This window comes from Salmo salar, chromosome ssa26 (genome assembly GCF_905237065.1).
Source record: "Salmo salar chromosome ssa26, Ssal_v3.1, whole genome shotgun sequence".
Taxonomy (NCBI): Eukaryota; Metazoa; Chordata; class Actinopteri; order Salmoniformes; family Salmonidae; genus Salmo; species Salmo salar.
Window position 1 is genome coordinate 20,582,031 of NC_059467.1, and position 21,544 is coordinate 20,603,574.

Here is a 21,544-nt window from a genome sequence, read left to right on the forward strand (position 1 = left end):
AACCCATCTGTATCACACTCCAAATATTTACAAGTTCTCAGAAAAAGACAGCCTTCTATTTCTTAGAGGGCCCTTACTGATCTCTTCCCTTCCCCTTTACTGATCTCTTCCCTTCCCCTTTACTGATCTCTTCCCTTCCCCTTTACTGATCTCTTCCCTTCCCCTTTACTGATCTCTTCCCTTCCCCTTTACTGATCTCTTCCCTTCCCCTTTACTGATCTCTTCTCTTGCCCCCTTACTGATCTCTCCCCTTCCCCTTTACTGATCTCTCCCCTTCCCCTTTACTGATCTCTCCCCTTCCCCTTTACTGATCTCTTCCCTTCCCCTTTACTGATCTCTTCCCTTCCCCTTTACTGATCTCTTCCCTTCCCCTTTACTGATCTCTTCCCTTCCCCTTTACTGATCTCTTCCCTTCCCCTTTACTGATCTCTTCCCTTCCCCTTTACTGATCTCTTCTCTTCCCCCCTTACTGATCTCTTCTCTTCCCCCCTTACTGATCTCTTCCCTTCCCCTTTACTGATCTCTTCCCTTCCCCTTTACTGATCTCTTCTCTTGCCCCCTTACTGATCTCTTCTCTTGCCCCCTTACTGATCTCTTCTCTTGCCCCCTTTACTGATCTCTTCTCTTGCCCCCTTTACTGATCTCTTCTCTTGCCCCCTTACTGATCTCTTCTCTTGCCCCCTTACTGATCTCTTCCCTTCCCCCCCTTACTGATCTCTTCCCTTCCCCCCTTACTGATCTCTTCCCTTCCCCCCTTACTGATCTCTTCCCTTCCCCTTTACTGATCTCTTCCCTTCCCCTTTACTGATCTCTTCCCTTCCCCTTTACTGATCTCTTCCCTTCCCCTTTACTGATCTCTTCCCTTCCCCTTTACTGATCTCTTCCCTTCCCCTTTACTGATCTCTTCCCTTCCCCTTTACTGATCTCTTCTCTTCCCCTTTACTGATCTCTTCCCTTGCCCCCTTACTGATCTCTCCCCTTCCCCTTTACTGATCTCTTCCCTTCCCCTTTACTGATCTCTCCCCTTCCCCCCTTACTGATCTCTCCCCTTCCCCTTTACTGATCTCTCCCCTTCCCCTTTACTGATCTCTTCTCTTGCCCCCTTAACTGATCTATTCTCTTGCCCCCTTACTGATCTCTTCCCTTCCCCTTTACTGATCTCTCCCCTTCCCCCTTACTGATCTCTCCCCTTCCCCTTTACTGATCTCTCCCCTTCCCCTTTACTGATCTCTTCTCTTGCCCCCTTAACTGATCTCTTCCCTTCCCCTTTACTGATCTCTTCCCATCCCCTTTACTGATCTCTTCCCTTCCCCTTTACTGATCTCTTCCCTTCCCCTTTACTGATCTCTTCCCTTCCCCTTTACTGATCTCTTCCCTTCCCCTTTACTGATCTCTTCCCTTCCCCTTTACTGATCTCTTCCCTTCCCCTTTACTGATCTCTTCCCTTCCGCTTTACTGATCTCTTCTCTTGCCCCTTTACTGATCTCTCCCCTTCCCCTTTACTGATCTCTCCCCTTCCCCTTTACTGATCTCTTCCCTTCCCCTTTACTGATCTCTCCCTTCCCCTTTACTGATCTCTTCCCTTCCCCTTTACTGATCTCTTCCCTTCCCCTTTACTGATCTCTTCTCTTCCGCTTTACTGATCTATTCTCTTGCCCCCTTACTGATCTCTCCCCTTCCCCTTTACTGATCTCTTCCCTTCCCCCCTTACTGATCTCTCCCCTTCCCCCCTTACTGATCTCTCCTCTTGCCCCCTTACTGATCTCTTCTCTTGCCCCCTTACTGATCTCTTCTCTTGCCCCCTTACTGATCTCTTCTCTTGCCCCCTTACTGATCTCTTCCCTTCCCCTTTACTGATCTCTTCCCTTCCCCTTTACTGATCTCTTCCCTTCCCCTTTACTGATCTCTTCCCTTCCCCTTTACTGATCTCTTCCCTTCCCCTTTACTGATCTCTTCCCTTCCCCTTTACTGATCTCTTCCCTTCCCCTTTACTGATCTCTTCCCTTCCCCTTTACTGATCTCTTCCCTTCCCCTTTACTGATCTCTTCCCTTCCCCTTTACTGATCTCTCCCCTTCCCCTTTACTGATCTCTCCCCTTCCCCTTTACTGATCTCTTCCCTTCCCCTTTACTGATCTCTTCCCTTCCCCTTTACTGATCTCTTCCCTTCCCCTTTACTGATCTCTTCCCTTCCCCTTTACTGATCTCTTCCCTTCCCCTTTACTGATCTCTTCCCTTCCCCTTTACTGATCTCTTCCCTTCCCCTTTACTGATCTCTTCCCTTCCCCTTTACTGATCTCTTCTCTTGCCCCCTTAACTGATCTCTTCTCTTGCCCCCTTACTGATCTCTTCCCTTCCCCTTTACTGATCTCTTCTCTTGCCCCCTTACTGATCTCTTCCCACATGAATATTTCTGAAAAGGCCAGACACGTTTAGCCTTATCAACTCCTGGATAAAGCCGTTAAAAATAAGTCACAGTGCACAACCTGAATAAATCTACAGAGGAGCACTGTCAGGGAACAATCAATCACGGGCAAGCTAATCGTGTGTCTGTGGGACAGAGGGAACATGGGAGAAATTAACAGGGCCACTAAAGCTCCAGTCAGTCAAGCCAAGTGGGTGAAATTCTCCATTGGGGTTCCAGACCTGCAGAATGGGCTCACTGAGATGGTGAGCCCAGAGAGAGTGGTCAGATGAGCTGGCCTCTGGAAAAGGGGCTTGGCTTCACTGCTAAAAACAACCAGAGGCATGTGGCCTGCTCCCCAGTGCAGCTCTCTGGGTACGCTATGCACTATGCAGAGCTATGGAGAGACCCTATCTGGCCCCCTGCTATTCCACTCCACAGCAGCCTGAACTGGTCTCTAAACCTGTTCTTTAACTGCTCATCCACGCCACTAATCAACAGTATGTTATTACTCTTCTTGTTCCTGCTCTGGTTCCTCTTGCGCGCACACACACACACACACACACACACACACAGGCCTGACCTTGGGCACAGGTCATTAATTTTCCTGAGATGTTAAGGCTTGATGCTATTAACCCCCCCCCCAGCTTTCCCCCACTCCCTGCATTCCACTCACAGAGAGAGCTGGGAGCCTGGAGATGAGTCACGTCGACGGTCAGAGCCTGAGAGAGGGAGCACCACTAACTGACCTTAGGTTTCACACAGAGGGTCCCATTCTGGGAACAGCTAGACACTACGCAACACTTCATTGCACTGCCCTACATACAGAACAAATATCCTACATCTAAAAACCTACCCTTGAAAACAACATGATCACGTTCCTTGCAGACAGTAAATGTATTATATGATAGATACTGTAGGTCAATATGGGATAACATCCTAGGACTCTAACTGGTCAGATATGGAGTTGCCTATTTTAGGGTTGTTTGTAGAGTGTGGAGGGGGCTCCTCTCATCCTGATAATAATGGGAAGTGATGCCACATGACTGGTCATACCGGAGAGACAGAGGCTTCTAGAACCTTCTCTGGCCTCAATGGGCCTGTTTAGACAGAACACGCCATGACATGGCTGTGCACCTCCTCTCTAGCCATCATTGAGGAGGCCATATTTGGCTGATTATCTTCCTGAAAGCATAATGACCGGGAATAACAAAACATAAGCTTATGGCTAACAATGCTAGCATGCTATGGATTACATTAGTAAGGAGCATAATTACACAAGGTGGATTAGCTAGCTAGTAAACAGTATACATCGCCAGGAACCAACCAATCCCCTAACATGCAAATGAATGACACGGCCTCATTAAGTTTGCATTTATGTAGCTAGCTGAGTATTTACTGAAGCAAATTAGTGATTCATTCAAGGACACAGCAGCTGGGAGGCTCACCTGGGATTACTAGCAGTCTCTATCTCCTCTCCAGTCAGCCATCCATTCCCCAGATCAATAAGCTTTACTACCTTACTGCCACCCTGAACATATGCATGTCATTCAGATGAAATGGAAATAACATGAAAATGCACTGGGCTCATTGGGCTGGCCACTCCTGATATCTTTAGACCTATGGTATGCTTTGTGCCTATTCAGTAAACCTGCACAATGTTGCTTGTTGAAGTATTTTTAAGTGTCAGAACAGTGTTTTGACCTGCAATGGTATAAAATGGATACATAAAAATCACCTATGTAGGTTTATTTTGTTTACTTTACTCCCCAGATACCTAGCCATTACCTACAAGCAAGGGCGACTCGTCATTCAGGGCTGTTTTGAGCTCCTCCTGTTTAGCTTTTTTGTTGTTGCCTGTTTTGCATGTTATTTTGGCATTAATACGAGTCACATATCAGTTCGCAAACAATGTAAAAATCTAAAATATAATTGAGTTAATAAACCTGCATACAAAGTTGGTCTCTTTTTTGCTTTCTTGAGTAGGGCAGCTCCAAAATGCAGGGGTTTCAGCCTAGCTCAGTGCTTTCTGTGGTGGTGCGGCAGCCAGCGGAAAATACGTAGCGAAGGGGTTGGTAGTGTTCTCGAGTTGCGCCGTGATTGGCTCAGTGTTCAGTCACGCATGGGGAAACTAGATAAAAAAATATATATTATAATTTAACCTTTATTTAACTAGGCAAGTTAGTTAAGAACAAAATCTTATTTACAATGACAGCCTAGATCACTGCAAAATCTACGGGTAGAGCTCGAAAATTCAAGCCCCTTGGGTGCTGCCATAGAATTACATTAGAAGTGTCCATCCAAGAAGGCTTAAGGTCATTGGCCACAGATAAAATGACTTCAAATCACGTTATATCTACAGTAGCTTTGATTAGACTGATCATGTCAACATCTTTCTTTCAAAATCTTAGGTAGCAGTCATCATCATGAATCAAGTCGACAATCTACTGGCCAATCCTTTTCAATCCCTGTCATATGAAGAGAAATAATAAAAGAGAAATTATAGATAAAACGTATCGGTGCTCATCGGCCATTGGACATAAACATTACACAACAAGTTGGAAATCGCAAATCGCCGTGCTCAAAACAACTGGGATCTCTGAACTGGGAAATCTCAGAGTTCAGTGAGTTCAAGACAACTGGGAACTCGGAAGAAAAAGAGCTCCGACTGGGAAAATAAGTTTTGAGTGGTCATCCAACTCGCAATTGCAAGTTGGGAACTCGGGCCTATTTCTAGAGCTCCGACGTCATCATGATTCGCCCTTGTTAATTTCAGAGTTCCCAGTTGTCTTGAAAGCACCATAAATCCAGAGAATGCCAGATTGATGACAGAGTTTGATGCCAAAATTTGCCCACGAAAGACCTCCACGCCACCTTCCTGTTCAAGTGAGAACAGTACAACAAGGTGAGTCCAAAGATATCTTGTATGCTGCTGCATAAATCTAACATGCCAGGGAGATATGTATACTGTAGCTAAGAAAGTAATATTAAGTGTATGTTGTGTAGTAAGCTGTTAGTAGCCCACGTGCCTCACCCTAATAAATGTAATCTATATTCACCTCTTAAAATTGTGCCTACTGTTCTGACTTGGTGGTGCCAATAACCTGTTTTAGAGAAATGCAATCATAGAATATTGTAAGAGCTTTCATTGTCTGCCTATAAGCCCCTTTATTTATCCTACAGTTCTGACTTGGTGTACAGGGAGAATACTGTAAGAACAGCCCATTTCAAAAGTGCTAAAAAATTAGTTATATTGAAAACGTCTGTCCTAACTCGCTCATTAATGTCTTAATCGAAATAACGCATTGCCTCATCCGCACGTCGTCCCCTTACGCCATAGTTTGTACATCTCAATTGGCAGTAGTAAGCACATTTCTTTAAGCAAGTCAGCCATGTTTTTTTAAAGTCAGTAAATTAGGCTGAATGAACTGTTTTGCTGCCCGACAAGGCTCCGCTGATAGCCAGGTGTAGCAGTGGTAAGGTGTTGGGACTGCTGTTGGGACAGATTTATGTACAGTGCATTTGGAAAGTATTCAGACCCCTCAACTTTTCCCACATTTTGTTACGTTACAAACTTATTCAAAAATGTATTAAAAAATTGAAAATCCTCATCACACAATACCCCATAATGACTAAACAAAAACAGTTTTAAATTCTTGCAAATGTATTAAAAATAAAAAAACAAATATCACATTTACATAAGTATTCAGACCCTTTACTCAGGACTATGTTGAAGCACCTTTGGCAGCAATTACAGCCTCGAGTCTCCTTGGGTATGACGCTACAAGCTTGGCACACCTGTATTTGGGGAGATTCTCCCATTCTTCTCTGCAGATCCTCTCAAGCTCTGTCACATTGGATGGGGAGCGTCGCTGCACAGCTATTTTCAGGTCTCTCCAGAGATGTTCGATCAGGTTCAAGTCCGGGCTCTGGACATTCAGAGTCTTGTCCCAAAGCTACTCCTGCATTGTCTTGGCTGTGAGCTTAGGGTTGTCCTGTTGGAAGGTAAACCTTTGCCCCAGTCTGAAGTCCTGAGCACTCTGGAGCAGGTTTCGCCGTAGGGATCGTGGCAGGTTTCCTCCAGACATGCTGCTTGGCATTCAGGCCAAACAGTTCAATATCGGTTTCATCAGACCGGGAATCTTGTTTCTCATGGTCTGAGACTCCTTTAGGTGCCTTTTGGCAAACTCCAAGTGGGCTGTCATGTGCCTTTTACGGAGGAGTGGCTTCTGTCTGGCCACTCTACCATAAAGCCTTGATTGGTGGAGTGCTGCAAAGATGGCTGTCCTTCTGGAAGGTTCTCCCATCTCAACAGAGGAACTCAGGAACTCTGTCAGAGTGACCATCAGGTTTTTGGTCACCTCCCTGACCAAGGCCCTCCAATCAATTTAATTTACCATAGGTGGAATCCAATCAAGTTGTAGAAACATCTCAAGGATGATCAATGGAAATAAGATGCACCTGAGCTCAATTTTGGTTCTCATAGCAAAGGGTCTGAATACTTATGTAAATAAGGCATCCGTTTTTTTATTTTTAATACATTTGAAAAAAATTCTAAAAACCTGTTTTCGCTTTGTCATTATGGGGTATTGTGCGTATATTAATAAAAAAAATGTTGAATCGATTTTAGAATAAGGCTGTAAAGTAACATTTGGAAAAAGTAAAAGGGTCTGAATACTTTTCCGAAAGCACTGTAGGCACTAACAGTTTGTGGGCACTGTTTGTCACCGTTATAGTGCAATAAATGTATTGTTCAGTGTTGTGTTGTGTATAAAAGTTTTATACAAGATAAACGCAACAGTAACAAACTGACCATTTGATTGCTGGAGCAGAATTTCTGCTGGAATTCTGCTAATTTCTCTCACAAGAGACGAGGCATATCACAAACAGAGAGCAATTCATTTGGGTTGACAGAGTGACTTTGCTGGCAGGAGTGAAATTCACAGGCCTTGCTATTTCTGGAAGCAGAGGGTGAGATAATGGAATCAAGATGGTGTAAATGATTCTCAGTGCTATGCACCAAGACACCTCAATAACAATTAAAGAAAGGAGAGGGGTTCAAGGAGAGAAAGACGAGGGGAAACAAGTAGAAACAACTCAGAGAGGAACACCACTATAACAGCACCGACATACTGTAGCATAGGGCTCTCACACTGGCACTGCTGTAAAATCCCAATGCATGAGATCAACTCTCCTCAGGTCATGGCAGAGAGCATTTTCAGAAGACTTCCCACAAGAGTCAGATAGAGAAATCATGTAGGCCTAGGTCTATGTAGAAAGACTACACTCTGGGTACCCACTTCACAAAGCCTGCCAAAAGCCCTGTAACCAGCTGGCATTTATTTCCCATGTTTTAGTAATCATATCAGTTCAGGAGAGCGTGCCGCGAGAAGAAAAGCAAATCCACCTGGATCTAATGTCCTGGTTCTCTAGATCAGAGACTGTACCAGAGAGACGAACTGAACCTGTACTTCCCTGACAGGGGCATCAGAGGTAACTGGACCTGGATCAGAGTGAACTGAGGGTCAGATGAGAATGCCCTGGGGGGAGAGGGTCTCTCGTTAGTTTGTTCATGGAGGATGGGGAGAGAGCTTGTGTATTACTGTATGGAAGCCTTGCCCTTGAAGAAGACAGCGATAGCAACAGCTGGGAGAGCTGCGGAATGCCAGTGCAATGCTGCAGCCTGCCAGCTTCACGGCCAATCACAGATGAGCATTATCTCCCCTGCCACAGCGATACCAGAAACTTCTCCATAGGGGCCAAATAGCACTTGGAGAGCCTACACTGCATTTCTGAGGTATCCTGGAAAAACACTACCCCAGCCCAATGTGGCAGTCTCAGTAAATGTTATGACACTTGATGAGAAGCCAGTGCTCAGCGAGCCTCTATTAGACGCACCACAGTTGACTGAATATATCGACAGAGCCACGAGGATAAAGTACTGTCAGTACTGCAGGGCCAGGCTGTCTCAGGACACAAATGAAGGCTGGTGCCATTTAGATTACTGTCACAGCTTAAAGATGGGGGGAAATATTGAGGTGGATGTTTTTTCTCCCGAGAGAGAGAATTTCACAGCCAAAGTACTTTACCATGTCACTTCATTCGATTTTCCACTGTGGTTCATCAGCTCTGTACAGCGTTGATCTCCTCAGAGAGGAGACAGGGGAAGGTGCTCACCTGAAGCCATCTCCCACGTTGACTATCTCCACCTCGCTGTCGGTGGAGGTGACGTTGATCTCCTCGCTGGCTGGGACAGGGGGTGCAGGGGTCGCCTCGATCACCACCACGTCTTCATCCAGAGAACCTGGAACACAACACAGGCAAATCAAATTTTATTAAATGACTTGCGCCGAATACAACTGGTGTAGAGTATATAGTGAAATGCTTGCTTACGAACCTTTCCAATTGATGCAGACTAAAATATAGATGTAATTTTTTTTTAACTAACACAAGAGGAATAAAATACACAAGAATGGAAGTATATACAGGAAGTACCAGTACCAGATCAATGTGCAGGGGTACGAAGTACTTGAGATATACTACATATACAGAAGTATGTGGACACAAAATTTGTGGATTCAGCTATTTCAGCCACACCTGTTGCTGACAGGTGTATAAAATCAAGCACACAACCATGCAATATTTTTATTTATTTATTTAACAAGGCAAGTCAGTAAAGAACAAATTCTTATTTTACGATGATAGCCTATTTTACGACGCTGGGCCAATTGTGTGCCGCCCTATGGGACTTCCAATCACAGCTGGTTGTGATACAGCCTGGAATTGAACCAGGGTCTGTAGTGACGCCTCTAGCACTGAGATGCAGTGCCTTAGACCGCTGTGCCACTCGGGAGCCAAAAGCTTAATGACTTTCAACATGGCACCATAATAGGATAACACCTTTCCAACAAGTCAGATCGTCAAATTTCTGCCCTGCTAGCGCTGCCCCGGTCAACTGTAAGTGCTGTTATTGTGAAGTGGAAACGTCTATGAGAAACAATGGCTCAGCCACAAAGTGGTAGTCCACACAAGCTCACAGAACAGAATAGCAGAGTGCTTGAAGCGCGTAAAAATAGTCTGTCCTCGGTTGCAACACTCACTACTGAGTTCCAAACTGCCTCTGGAAGCAACGTCAGCACAATAACTGTATCGTCGGGAGCTTCATGAAATGGGTTTCCATGGTCAAGCAGCCGCACACAAACCTAAGATCACCATGCGCAATGCCAAGCGTCGGCTGGAGTGGTGTAAAGCTCGCTGCCATTGAACTTTGGAGCAGTGGAAACGTGTTCTCTGGAGTGATGAATAATGCTTCACCATCTAGTAGTCCGACAGACGAATCTGGCTACGGTGAATGCCAGGAGTACGCTACCTGCCTGAATGTATAGTGCCAACTGTAAAGTTTGGTGGAGGAGGAATAATGGTCTGGGGCTGTTTCACAGTGTGGGCTAGGCCCCTTAGTTCCAGTGAAGGGAAATATTAACGCTACAGCATACAATGACATTCTAGACGATTCTGTGCTTCCAACTTTGTGACAACAGTTTGGGGAAGGCCCTTTCCTGTTTCAGCATGACAATGCCCCCATGCACATAGCGAGGTCCATACAGAAATGGTTTGTCGAGATCAGTGTGGAGGAACTTGACTGGTCTGCACAGAGCACTGACCTCAACCCGTCGAACACCTTTGGGATGAATTGGAACGCCGACTGCGAGCCAGGCCTAACCGCCCAACATCAGTGCCCGACCTCACTAATGCTGGTGGCTGAATGGAAGCAAGTCCATGCAACAATGTTCCAACATCTAGTGGAAAGCCTTCCCAGGAGAGTGGAGGCTGTTAAGCAGCAAAAAAGGGGGGGGACCAACTCCACATTAATGCCCATGATTTTGAAATGAGATGTTTGACGAGCAGGTGTCCACATAGTTTTGGTAATGTAGTATATGTACATGAAGGCAGGGTAAAGTTACTAGGCATCCGAATAGATAAGAGTATACTGGGGAGAGAGACATCCAGCAATTTGACCTGAAAGTCCTGATGTAAACATTGTTGAACTGATAATGATCATATAAAGTAGCTGGAAAAGTAGCCGGAAATTCTCTTTACGTAAATAAAATTGCATCCGTTTTAGTATGCAGTTAATTCCAGAGAGGTTATACATGTCTGTTGCTGTATATAGCAGGCTCTGTTGCTAAAATGGCTGGTTGACAACACATCAGCTCATGTGTGTTACGCAGCAACATAAACAACCTCCACCAGCATCTTCTGGTGGTTCTTCCTCACCAGGGGAGAAACACACCCAAAGCTAAATAGGAGTATCAGTATCAATATAAATGAATAGTGATTGTGGTGTGGGTGTGCAGGCTAACAGTCTGTGTACTGGGCCTGTGTGAAATGTAGGTCAGTAAATGCTGCTCTGCTCTCCACTGTCTGCAGGATTTGCAGTGCAATCTCTGCATCTGCACTCTGATTGGTCCCCTGTCTAGTATCTCTCATTCCAGTTCTCATTTCAGCCATGCCTGACCTGGCCTCACTGTCAGGAAGAGGCCCAGGGTGTGTTCAATACACTTAACATTTCATAATATCGCAACCAGGAAGGCAAGAGACTTGTTTTAGTCACACCACCCCAAACAGCTAGTTCTAAATGTGGCCCTTATACTCACTGTCTGTTTGATCTACAGACATATTTTTACAGATTTAAAATGACAGCTCAAAAACTAAATTAATTCTAGTCCACTGTGTATTATTACTATAGTGAAATGATTGTAACATTAGGTTCAACTGTGCCATGTGTTGCCTCATAGATGCTGTGTTGTTTGTGTGTCTGTGCAGTGAGCAGTGGCTTGTTGCTCTAGTGAACATCAGCACTCCCCTGAGTGAGTTCTATTGCAGTGGTCCACTGGGTGCTGCTGCTTAGCACCCTCTCCTAGCCTAGCTACCCCTCTCCCTCATGAAACATACTGCTCTACACAAACACTTCCTGGTTCAGGGAATGGAAATAAGACTATATGACCTCACATCTAACAATAGCCGATGTGACTATTGACATGGACAAATAAGATAAATGTCCTGGCACCTAGCTTTGAATATATATTTATTTCAGTGTGTAGTGTCTGCATTCTCCATTTTGCAGTTGAGAAAAAGCAGATTGTGACCTCAGGGGTGTATGCAGCTTGGCATAACACACAGTATGGACAGTTGCAGATAGAAATGTAATCTATAGAACTGTCATGATTTTCACACCCTACTGCAGGGCATATGTCTATATTGTGACATGAATACAGGAATTACAGTAGTAAAACACTCATGTCATGTCCATGTATTTAAAGTCTGACGAATAGCCTTTTTATGTCCATTACATTCACCCCCTCCTCTGGCCAATAGAGATCTATCTCTACTGACTGCCTCCTCTCCTCTACTATAAACAATGGCATAGTTTCTCCTCTGAGAGCCCTTGTTGTTAGCAAGCTACAGTGGGGCTTAGTGCTTGAGTCAGTCCTCTCCACCCACCTACTTCCCATAGCAAAGACACAGAGAGAGGCAGCCTCGCCCCATGACCCCCTCGATGATTCCCCAGGGCCACTGAGTGGAAACACTATTACAGCTTAGCTACATCAAGACATTCAACTGAGAGAGGTGAAAGAGGGTAAGGCAGGAACAGAAAATTAAGAGTTCCTCGAAAAATGGAGTTCTTTGGCGAGTGTTGTAGCGGTGCAGCTCGGGAAACAGCAGGTGGTTGTCAGAGGCGTGCTGTGCTGCTCTACCCTGCTCTACTGTGGTGTGTTGTGGGAGGACAAGCTGGGTGCATAAACCCAGACACCTGCAGCTCAGACAGAGGAAGAGGCCTGGTTTCTGGGCTGCCAGGTTTGGAGCTCCGGGTAGCAGAGAGGAGACAGGCGACACATGCCCTTTTGGTGTGAGGCCGGTTAGCCTCAAATCAGCAGTACCTACCCACCTTGCGTGCAAAGTCTATTTTCCACTGGTCACAGGTCAGGGTGACTCAGCGGTGTGATAGAGAGAACCAGTGAGTGACCTCGGTAGAACAAAGAGAATGTGCTACATAATAATGACCTTGCTCAAGACTGAGATGTGGGAGGGAAGATGCTATTGCTACTCAACAGGAAATTCAAAATGTGCACATATAGTCTGAAACTTGAAATGTGTGTGTGCAGCGCCGGGCCATTCTATAGCACGCGATGCACGCCCTCATTTGTATGTCTCAAAGTGAAACACATACATTAGAGCTCCATCAAAGCATGTATATTCATGGTAACTGCTAGCCTCAGAGGTTCCTAAAGAGGCATATGAATACGAGAGGAAAAAACTGAAATGTCTCTTGAACATTGCCCTCTTTGTTTCAGGCATTTTCAGCCTATGTAAATTCAAAAAATCCTAACAGGCTTGGCCATGCCCAGAGGTCATATTCCAGCAAACCCTTGGGCTTAACTTCTCTGTGTGTATTCCACTGCACAAGAGCTATGTTCAAAAGAATGGAAAATGCTGGACTTTTCACTGCCTCTACCCGTGGCACCTACAAAGCTGCACAGAGCTCAAACACCGTGGACAGAATAAAAAAAATTAAAAAACTGCTTCTTCAATACCCATAGATACACCCACAGAGATGGTCGCCTCGCTTTCGAGTCCTTAGGAAACTATGTAGTATTTTGTTTTTAAATGACTATCGCCACCCATAGCACTCACTTCTGTCATCATGAAGTGCTTTGAGAGACTAGTCAAGGATCATATCACCTCCCCCTTACCTGCCCCCCTAGACCCACTTCAGTTTGCATACTGCCCCAATAGGTCCACAGATGATGCAATTGCCATCACACTGCCCTATCCCAACTGGACAAGAGGAATACCTATGTAAGAATGCTGTTTATTGACTACAGCTCAGCATTCAACACCATAATACCCTCCAAGCTCATCATTAAGCATGAGGCCCTGGGTCTCAACCCCACACTGTGCAACTGGGTCCTGGACTTTGATGAGCCACCCCCAGGTGGTGAAGGTAGGAAACAACATCTCCACTTCGCTGATCCTCAACACTGGGGCCCCACAAAGGTGCGTGCTCAGCCCCCTCCTGTACTCCCTGTTCACCCATGACTGCGCGGCCAAGCACACCTCCAACTCAATCATCAAGTTTGCAGACGACACAACAGTAGTGGGCTTGATTACCAACAACGATGAGACGGCCTACAGGGAGGTGGTGAGGGAACTCGTTAGTGTTGCGTCAGTAAAACAACCTCTCACTCAACATCAACAAAACAAAGGAGATGATTGTGGACGTCAGGAAACAGCAGAGGGAGCACCCCCCTATCCAGTAGTGGAGTAGGTGGAAAGTTAAGTTCCTTGGCGTACACATCACGGACAAACTGAAATGGTCCACACACACAGACAGCGTGGTGAAGGCGGCACAACAGCGCCTCTCCAACCTCAGGAGGCTTAAGAAATTTGGCTTGTCACCGAAAACACTCACAAACTTTTACAGGTGCACAATTGAGAGCATCCTGTCGGGCTGTATCACTGCCTGGTACGGCAAGCGCACCGCCCTCAACCGCAAGGCTCTCCAGAGGGTAGTGAGGTCTGCACAACGCATCACCGGGGGCAAACTACCTGCCCTCCAGGACACCTACAGCACCCGATGTCCCAAGAAGGCCAAAAAGATCATCAAGGACAACTACCTCGAGCCACTGCCTGTTCACCCCGCTATCATCCAGAAGGCGAGGTCAGTACAGGTGCATCAAAGCTGGGACCGAGAGACTGAAAAATAGACATAAATAAAACATCTCAAGGCCATCAGATTGTTAAACAGCCATCACTAACACAGAGAGGCTGCTGCCTACATACTGACTCAAATCAGTAGCCAAAATTACACGTTAATGTTTACATATCTTACATTACTCATCTCATATGTATATACTGTATTTTATACCATCTATTGCATCTTGCCTATGCCGCCCAGCCATCGCTCATCCATATATTTATGTATATATTTATTCCATCCCTTTACATTTGTGTGTATTAGGTACTTGTGAAATTGTTAGATTACTTGTTAGATATTACTGCACTGTCTTAACTAGAAGCACAAGCATTTCGCTACACTCGCATTAACATCTGCTAATCATGTGTATGTGACCAATAAAATGTGATACACCCACAGACACACCCACACCCATCCTAGTCCTGTGATATTGTGCTTTGTTCATAAAATAGCCTAGCTCTGACTGAGCTAATTCATCAATCAATATTTAGGCAGCTTTTCTCATTGCTGTTGAGCACACAGAGCGGGGAAGGTCAGGCACAAACCAAACTAGGCTCAGGGATTAAAATGGTCTCTTCCACGATCAGAGGAGGAATGTATCTTTTACTAGAGCTTTATTTTGATCATTTTCTCTGAATAAAGTAACATTTTACTGGAGTCGTGTGTTTGAGAGTGTAACGAGCATTCGGTTGATGTTCACTTCCAAATCAAGTGTCTTTCCAAATAATGGGGGAGAGGGAGACCGTAAACAACAAACAGTTCAGGCCTGGTGAAAGAAATCCCAATTCTGAGTGTCTTCAAATAGCCCTGGTAGGACATCTTTCAGCAAGAAGGAACAAAAACATTGTAATGGTTGCTTGGCCCCCAGGCTACACATCTCATTTCCAGAGAACACCACAGAGGCCAAATATATTCCCCCCAATACAGTTACACTGAGACTGAATAAAACTGTAGGAATAGGCTGTGTACATACACACTGTAAATGTACATTCTGAAGGCCATTCATGCATCCCTTTGCTCAGTCTTTTCTCCGAGGCAAAAAATATGGAATTGATCTCAATTCTGAGCAAAGCTGATTCACCAAAATTAGCTTGCATTAGATTCATTTGACAACACATTTCTGGGGTGTGATGCAACAGACTTTGACTAATGTGGACAAAAGTATGAGATGTTTGGCTCTGCAACATCAGGAAGTCCATGACCTCCCCACCCCACCCCCACTCCATACTAACAAGGCCTGCAAAGCAGACAGCTGGGAAACAGAGCAGTTGGACAGCAGTGAACGGTGCTACGGGTGGAGTCTATCTGTGATTCAACTCTGGCTGGCTGGCTAACAGTGAGCGACTCCTTTGCCTGTTGTCTGTTTTGTGGGGTGGCAGGTAGACTAGTGGTTAAGAGCATTGGGCCAGTAACCAAAAGATCGCTGGTTCGAATCCCCGAGCCGTCTAAGTGAAAAATCTGTCAGTGCCCTTGAGCAAGGCACTTAACCCTAATTGCTCCTGTAAGTCGCTCTGAATACGAGCATCTGCTAAATCACTAAAATGTAAGAGTTTAATGATCAGTACAATTTACCCTGGTCAGAGCAGCTTCGTGTCATACGTCATAGCAAGCTCAGTGTCAGAGTGAGGAAGATGTTCCTCTCTACGGGGATTGTGTGTTTTTCTCACAAAATACCAGCCATTGTTGTTGTGGGGGCGGGGGTGCTCATTCTGGAAGCGGGTTACTCTTTTGACTTGTAGATGGAGCAGACCTTTACTGACAAGTTGCTGAAATACCAGCCCCTTGTGTCATGTCTGAACAGCCTTGGCTATCATTGCAAACTTTGTAGTGCTGATATTTGGGAGCCTCGGCCATGTACATAGGCTGACAGTATGTGGGCTTCAGATTGCAGACCTGCGTAGGACAAAGGCAAAGCAGCTAGCGAGGTACTGCTCTGTCAGCGGTCATGGGCAGCGTAGCTGTATGGAGAAGAATGTGCTTCTGTATCCATAAATGTCCATATATACATGACATATTAAATGTTCGAATCCTTCGACTGTAATGTGTAATTCAAATAAAATGATTTAAAATGTGTGTGTAAGAGAAAAGGTCTGAAGCACAGACCAGAGTGCATAAGGAGGGTGAGTTTACCTGTGGCCACAGCTGCGCTGCTTGGCTGGCTGCTGCTGCTGCCGTCTACATACAGCTCGTCCTCTGCCTCTGTGGACGAGGGTGAGGATGACTCAGTGGTCAGCTCCTCACTGGAGCTGCTGGTGCTGTGGAGAAGCGCGTACTTCCTGCGAGCGATTACCTCCCGTTTCTTCCTCTGGAGAAGTAGGCGCTCTTTCTGCTTCTGAGTCCGCTGGATGCCGCCGGGCCCAGGCTTCACAAACCGCTTCCTATGCAGTGACCGCCGCCCGCTCAGACACGGCCGCTTCAGCAGCACCGGCTCCACCTCCGACCGTGCCCACTTATGAGAGCGGCTTCCCCGAGTCCGACCCAGAATGGTGCGCAGACCCACCCCTGTCCCGCCCCCTGTAGTGGAGACCGGCGCCTGCTGTGGGGGCTGCGGTCCCCCTGCTGCTCCCGTCCCTCCAGCCTCCACCTCTTCCTCTGAGCTCAGAGTGTCCGAATCCCCGAAGCGCAGGCTGGAGGAGGGAGAGGAGGCACAGTCACTGAACGAGGACTCTGGGTTGCGTTCGTCCTCGCTGCGACGCTCCAAGAGATCTGGCTGGTGGCGCTGAAGGGGAAGAGAGCCCTCACTGACACGACCCTCCTTCAGGGAGCAGTCCGAGGGCCCTGGCTGTTGGCTCTTGCGCTTTTTGCGTCCGGGCAGGCCCCTGTCTGGGTCTCTGCGGGGCCCTATGTCCCTCAGGGGCCGGTGTCTGGTCTCGGCACACAGTGGTGAAAACTCGCTGCCTGCCTTGCCGATCACCTCCATGTTGGCAGGGAAGCTCTTGGCTGTCTCCATGGGCTCTGGGTTGGCCAGTGGACCCTTCAGGTGCTCCTGTCTGCCCTGGGCCTCAGAGGGCACCTCACTCTTCATGCTGCCTGGTCCACGCAGACGCAATGCCAACTAAACTTCCACCAGCTCCTATAGGTCCATTGGCGGCACCGCAACTAACCTAGTTCTGTGAAACAAGAGAAGATAAATGTTAGACATGCTGAAAAATAATGATTGCACTTTGTTAATGGAGGCAATTTATAAAACAGAAAGATGGGCTAAATGTATTATGATAATAATTACATGCTGTGGTAATATAGACGAGCTCGCTATCTCGTCGTGTACGAGGAGAAAGGCAAAAACAGTGCACCATGGTTTGTTTGTGAGAGCAAATGAATTGAGGCCTTGGGCTGAGTCAGTTGTGTAGCATTTGTTGTATTATCCATTCCTGGCAGTGCATGACTCAGACTGGGTGGTAATCTGGGACTAATCTCAGTATGCTCGCTAGGCTTGATGCTGTAATGAAGGAAACTGATGAGCAAAGTAAGGTCATGCAGCCTGGCAATATGGAAAAGGTGGAAACAAACACTGGAGCATATTTTTTACCAGTTTAATGTCTCCAGCTCAATTCTCTATTGTAGAGTGATAAAACCATGGAAAGGCTGCGTGGGGAGATTAGGAGACATTTTCATAATGGCATTACCGGAACAGAATCGACTGGAGAACTCACTTATCTACAGCTTCAGAAGGTACCAGGCTACAAGCAACCAATGCTAAGCACGCATCCCTTTGATATAGATCTTGTAAATAAAAACAAGCATGCTGGCATCAAAACACTAGCCTCGCGCAAACTCTTACCAAGATGGAAGATTCTAGGCCTTCATATAGGCCTAATCTCACCGCTTTCCTCCTATCCACCCACCCTCACCATTTATCATGCTTCCCCTCTCCATCCCTCACACATCCTCCTTTCCTAAAATTGTCTAGTCTAATCAAACTGTTTCTACTTCAAAAAGAAGCCTTTCACCAAGGGTAGGACAGAGTAAAATGTCTTCTGCTTCAGTGCAGTCACCTCAAATCCTTTGAATTATGAAAGCAGCCATCTGTTTAAAAAAGGCACGTTGGATCAGTTCATTAGCCTACTTCTTAGTGTGGTAGAACGTGCACACACAGCTGGCAGTGTGGTGTTTTCCTATATTTGATCCACCAGTAAACACCTCAAACTGAGATTCAGAATAAAATCCTACTTTATGAGATGTGTTTTATTTAAATGACACAAGTGAGCTGAATTGGACATTGTAAGCTATCCTTTAGAAGCCTTAAAATGGATGGCCTAATGAAGCCGTACTGATTAAACAGTAATGTGTAAAGACATACTAATTGCCATTCTCCAGCCTGCAATATCCTGTGTATTGACACAAGGCTCAATATGAAAACAATGAACTCTATGGTATAAAGCCTTGTTCACACTACAGGCCTTAATGCTCAAATCGATTTGGTTTTTCAAAACCGCTTTGGAATACTGACTGTCCAAACAGCAAGTTACAAGTAATCACATTGGATGTGTTGGAGTTTAGTCAAAATTATTTTGCTGACATGGCTACGCTAGTTGTCATTGTAACGACAGGTGTGGGCGCAGTAGTGTAGGCTGATAGGAAGCAGGAAGCAGGAGCACCACCACCAATCATTCAGAAGTTATGTAGCAAGCTAAGGTGACAACAATGGCGTCAAGGACGTTTCCCAGTCGCTTCTAATGTATAAATGCATCATGTAATAAGACATTAAGCCTCGAGGATAAGATGAGCCAACTTTCAAAACGAGTCCTTTTTGGCTAGCCACAGCAGTCAACTAGCTAGCCGTTTAGCTTTCTAGCACATTCACTAATTTGTGTGTGTGGTAGAAATTAGAGGTCGACCGATTAATCGGAATGGCCGATTAATTAGGGCCGATTTCATAACAATCGGAGAGAGAAAAAAAACGGTATTTTTGGATGCCGATTTGGTCCAATTTTTTTTTTTTTTAACCTTTATTTAACTAGGCAAGTCAGTTAAGAACACATTCTTATTTTCAATGACGGCCTAGGAACGGTGGGTTAACTGCCTTGTTCAGGGGCAGAACGACAGATTTTTACCTTGTCAGCTCAGGGATTCAATCTTGCAACCTTACGGTTAACTAGTCCAACGCTCTAACCACCTGCTTTACATTGCACTCCACGAGGAGCCTGCCTGTTACGCGAATGCAGTAGGAAGCCAAGGTAAGTTGCTAGCTAGCATTAAACTTATCTTATAAAAACAATCAATCAATCAATCAATCATAATCACTAGTTAACTACACATGGTTGATGATATTACTAGTTTATCTAGCCTGTCCTGCGTTGCATATCATCGCTTAGGTACACGTTGCTCCAACCATAAACATCAATGCCTTTCTTAAAATCAATTCACAAGTATATATTTTTAAACCTGCATATTTAGTTAATATTGCCTGCTAACATGAATTTCTTTTAACTAGGGAAAATGTGTCACATCTCTTGTAAACAGAGTCAGGGTATATGCAGCAGTTTGGGCCGCCTGGCTCGTTGCGAACTGTGAAGACTACTTCTTCCTAACAAAGACAGCCGACTTCGCCAAACGGGGGATGATTTAACAAAAGCGCATTTGCGAAAAAAGCACAATCGTTGCACGACTGTACCTAACCATAAACATCAATGCCTTTCTTAAAATCAATACACAGAAGTATATATTTTTAAACCTGCATATTTAGCTAAAAGAAATCCAGGTTAGCAGGCAATATTAATCAGGTGAAATTGTCACTTCTCTTCCGTTCATTGCACGCAGTCAGGGTATATGCGACAGTTTGGGCCGCCTGGCTCGTTGCGAACTCATTTGCCAGAATTTTACGTAATTATGACATAACATTGAAGGTTGTGCAATGTAACAGGAATAACGTTTTGTTTTCGCACTGATAGTTTCCGGATTCGACCATATTAAATGACCTAAGGCTCGTATTTCTGTGTGTTATGTTATGATTTGATAGAGCAGTCTGACTGAGCGGTGGTAGGCACCAGCAGGCTCGTAAGCATTCATTCAAACAGCACTTTCGTGCGTTTTGCCAGCAGCCCTTCGCAATGCATTGCGCTGTTTATGACTTCAAGCCTGTCAACTCCCAAAATTAGGCTGGTGTAACCGATGTGAAATGGCTAGCTAGTTAGCTGGGTGCGCGCTAATAGCATTTCAAACGTCACTCGCTCTGAGACTTGGAGTAGTTGTTTCCCTTGCTCTGCATGGGTAACGCTGCTTCGAGGGTGGCTGTTGTTGATGTGTTCCTGGTTCAAGCCCAGCTGGAGCAAGGAGAGGGACGGAAGCTATACTGTTACACTGGCAATACTAAAGTGCCTATAAAACATCCAATAGTCAAAGGTAAATGAAATACAAATCATATAGAGAGAAATAGTCCTATAATTCCTATAACCTAAAACATCTTACCTGGGAATATTGAACCACCAGCTTTCATATGTTCTCATGTTCTGAGCAAGGATGTTAAACCTTAGCTTTTTTACATGGCACATGTTGCACTTTTACTTTCTTCTCCAACACTGTGTTTTTGCATTATTTAAACCTAATTGAACATGTTTCATTATTTATTTGAGACTAAATAGATTTTTATGTAATATATTAAGTTAAATTAAAAGTGTTCGTTGTAATTGTCATTATTACAAATAAATAAATATTTCTACTAGAAATATTACTCTTAGGGCTAGGGGGCAGTATTTTCACGGCCGGATGAAAAACGTACCCAATTTAAACAGGTTACTACTCTGGCCCAGAAAATAGAATATGCATATTATTAGTAGATTTGGATAGAAAACACTCTGAAGTTTCTAAAACTGTTTGAATGGTGTCTGTGAGTATAACAGAACTCATATAGCGGGCAAAAACCCGAGAAAAATTTAACCAGGAAGTGGGAGAAATGAGAAATTTAGTTCTTTTGAATCCCTTGAGAAACTACAGTGACATAGGGTTTACGTTGCACCTCTTAAGGCTTCCATTGGCTGTCAACAATCTTTAGAAACTGGTTTCATCCGTCTCCTGTTACCGGGCAGAAAATTGTGGCTCAGTCAATCAGTGGCCAGTCTGAGGACAGTGGTCTCGTGATGCGCGTGCACTGTTCGTAATTTTTCTTCTGGGATGAATACCTATTGTCCGGATGGAAAATTATCGCAATTTTACGTTAAAAAATACCCTAAAGATTGATTGTAAACATCGTTTGACATGTTTCTACAAACGGTAATGGAACTTTTGAACTTTTCGTCTATGGATTTGCACCCACGCCTCATGGCATTGTAATAGTGTTCTGATGGGCCAACAAAACGGAGGTATTTGGATATAAATGATGGACTTTGCAGAACAAATGAACATTTCTTGTGGAAGTGGGAGTCCTTCCGAGTATATAATCTAATGTTCT

At 45.1% G+C, this 21,544-nt stretch overlaps 1 protein-coding gene across 6 annotated transcripts in view; it reads right to left on the bottom strand.

Moving 5' to 3' along the window:
- LOC106587339 (E3 ubiquitin-protein ligase Arkadia) overlaps positions 1 to 21,544 on the bottom strand; it is a 44,892-nt gene that overhangs the window by 16,184 nt on the left and 7,164 nt on the right. For all 6 annotated transcript variants that reach the window (XM_014175650.2, XM_014175651.2, XM_014175653.2 and 3 more), the window contains exons 2-3: positions 16,288 to 17,267; positions 8,580 to 8,706 (exon numbers count right to left, since the gene is read on the bottom strand). In XM_014175650.2, coding sequence (XP_014031125.1) covers positions 8,580 to 8,706; positions 16,288 to 17,182 — 1,022 coding nt within the window. In that variant the 5' untranslated portion in view covers positions 17,183 to 17,267. The remainder of the gene's footprint in view (positions 1 to 8,579; positions 8,707 to 16,287; positions 17,268 to 21,544) is intronic.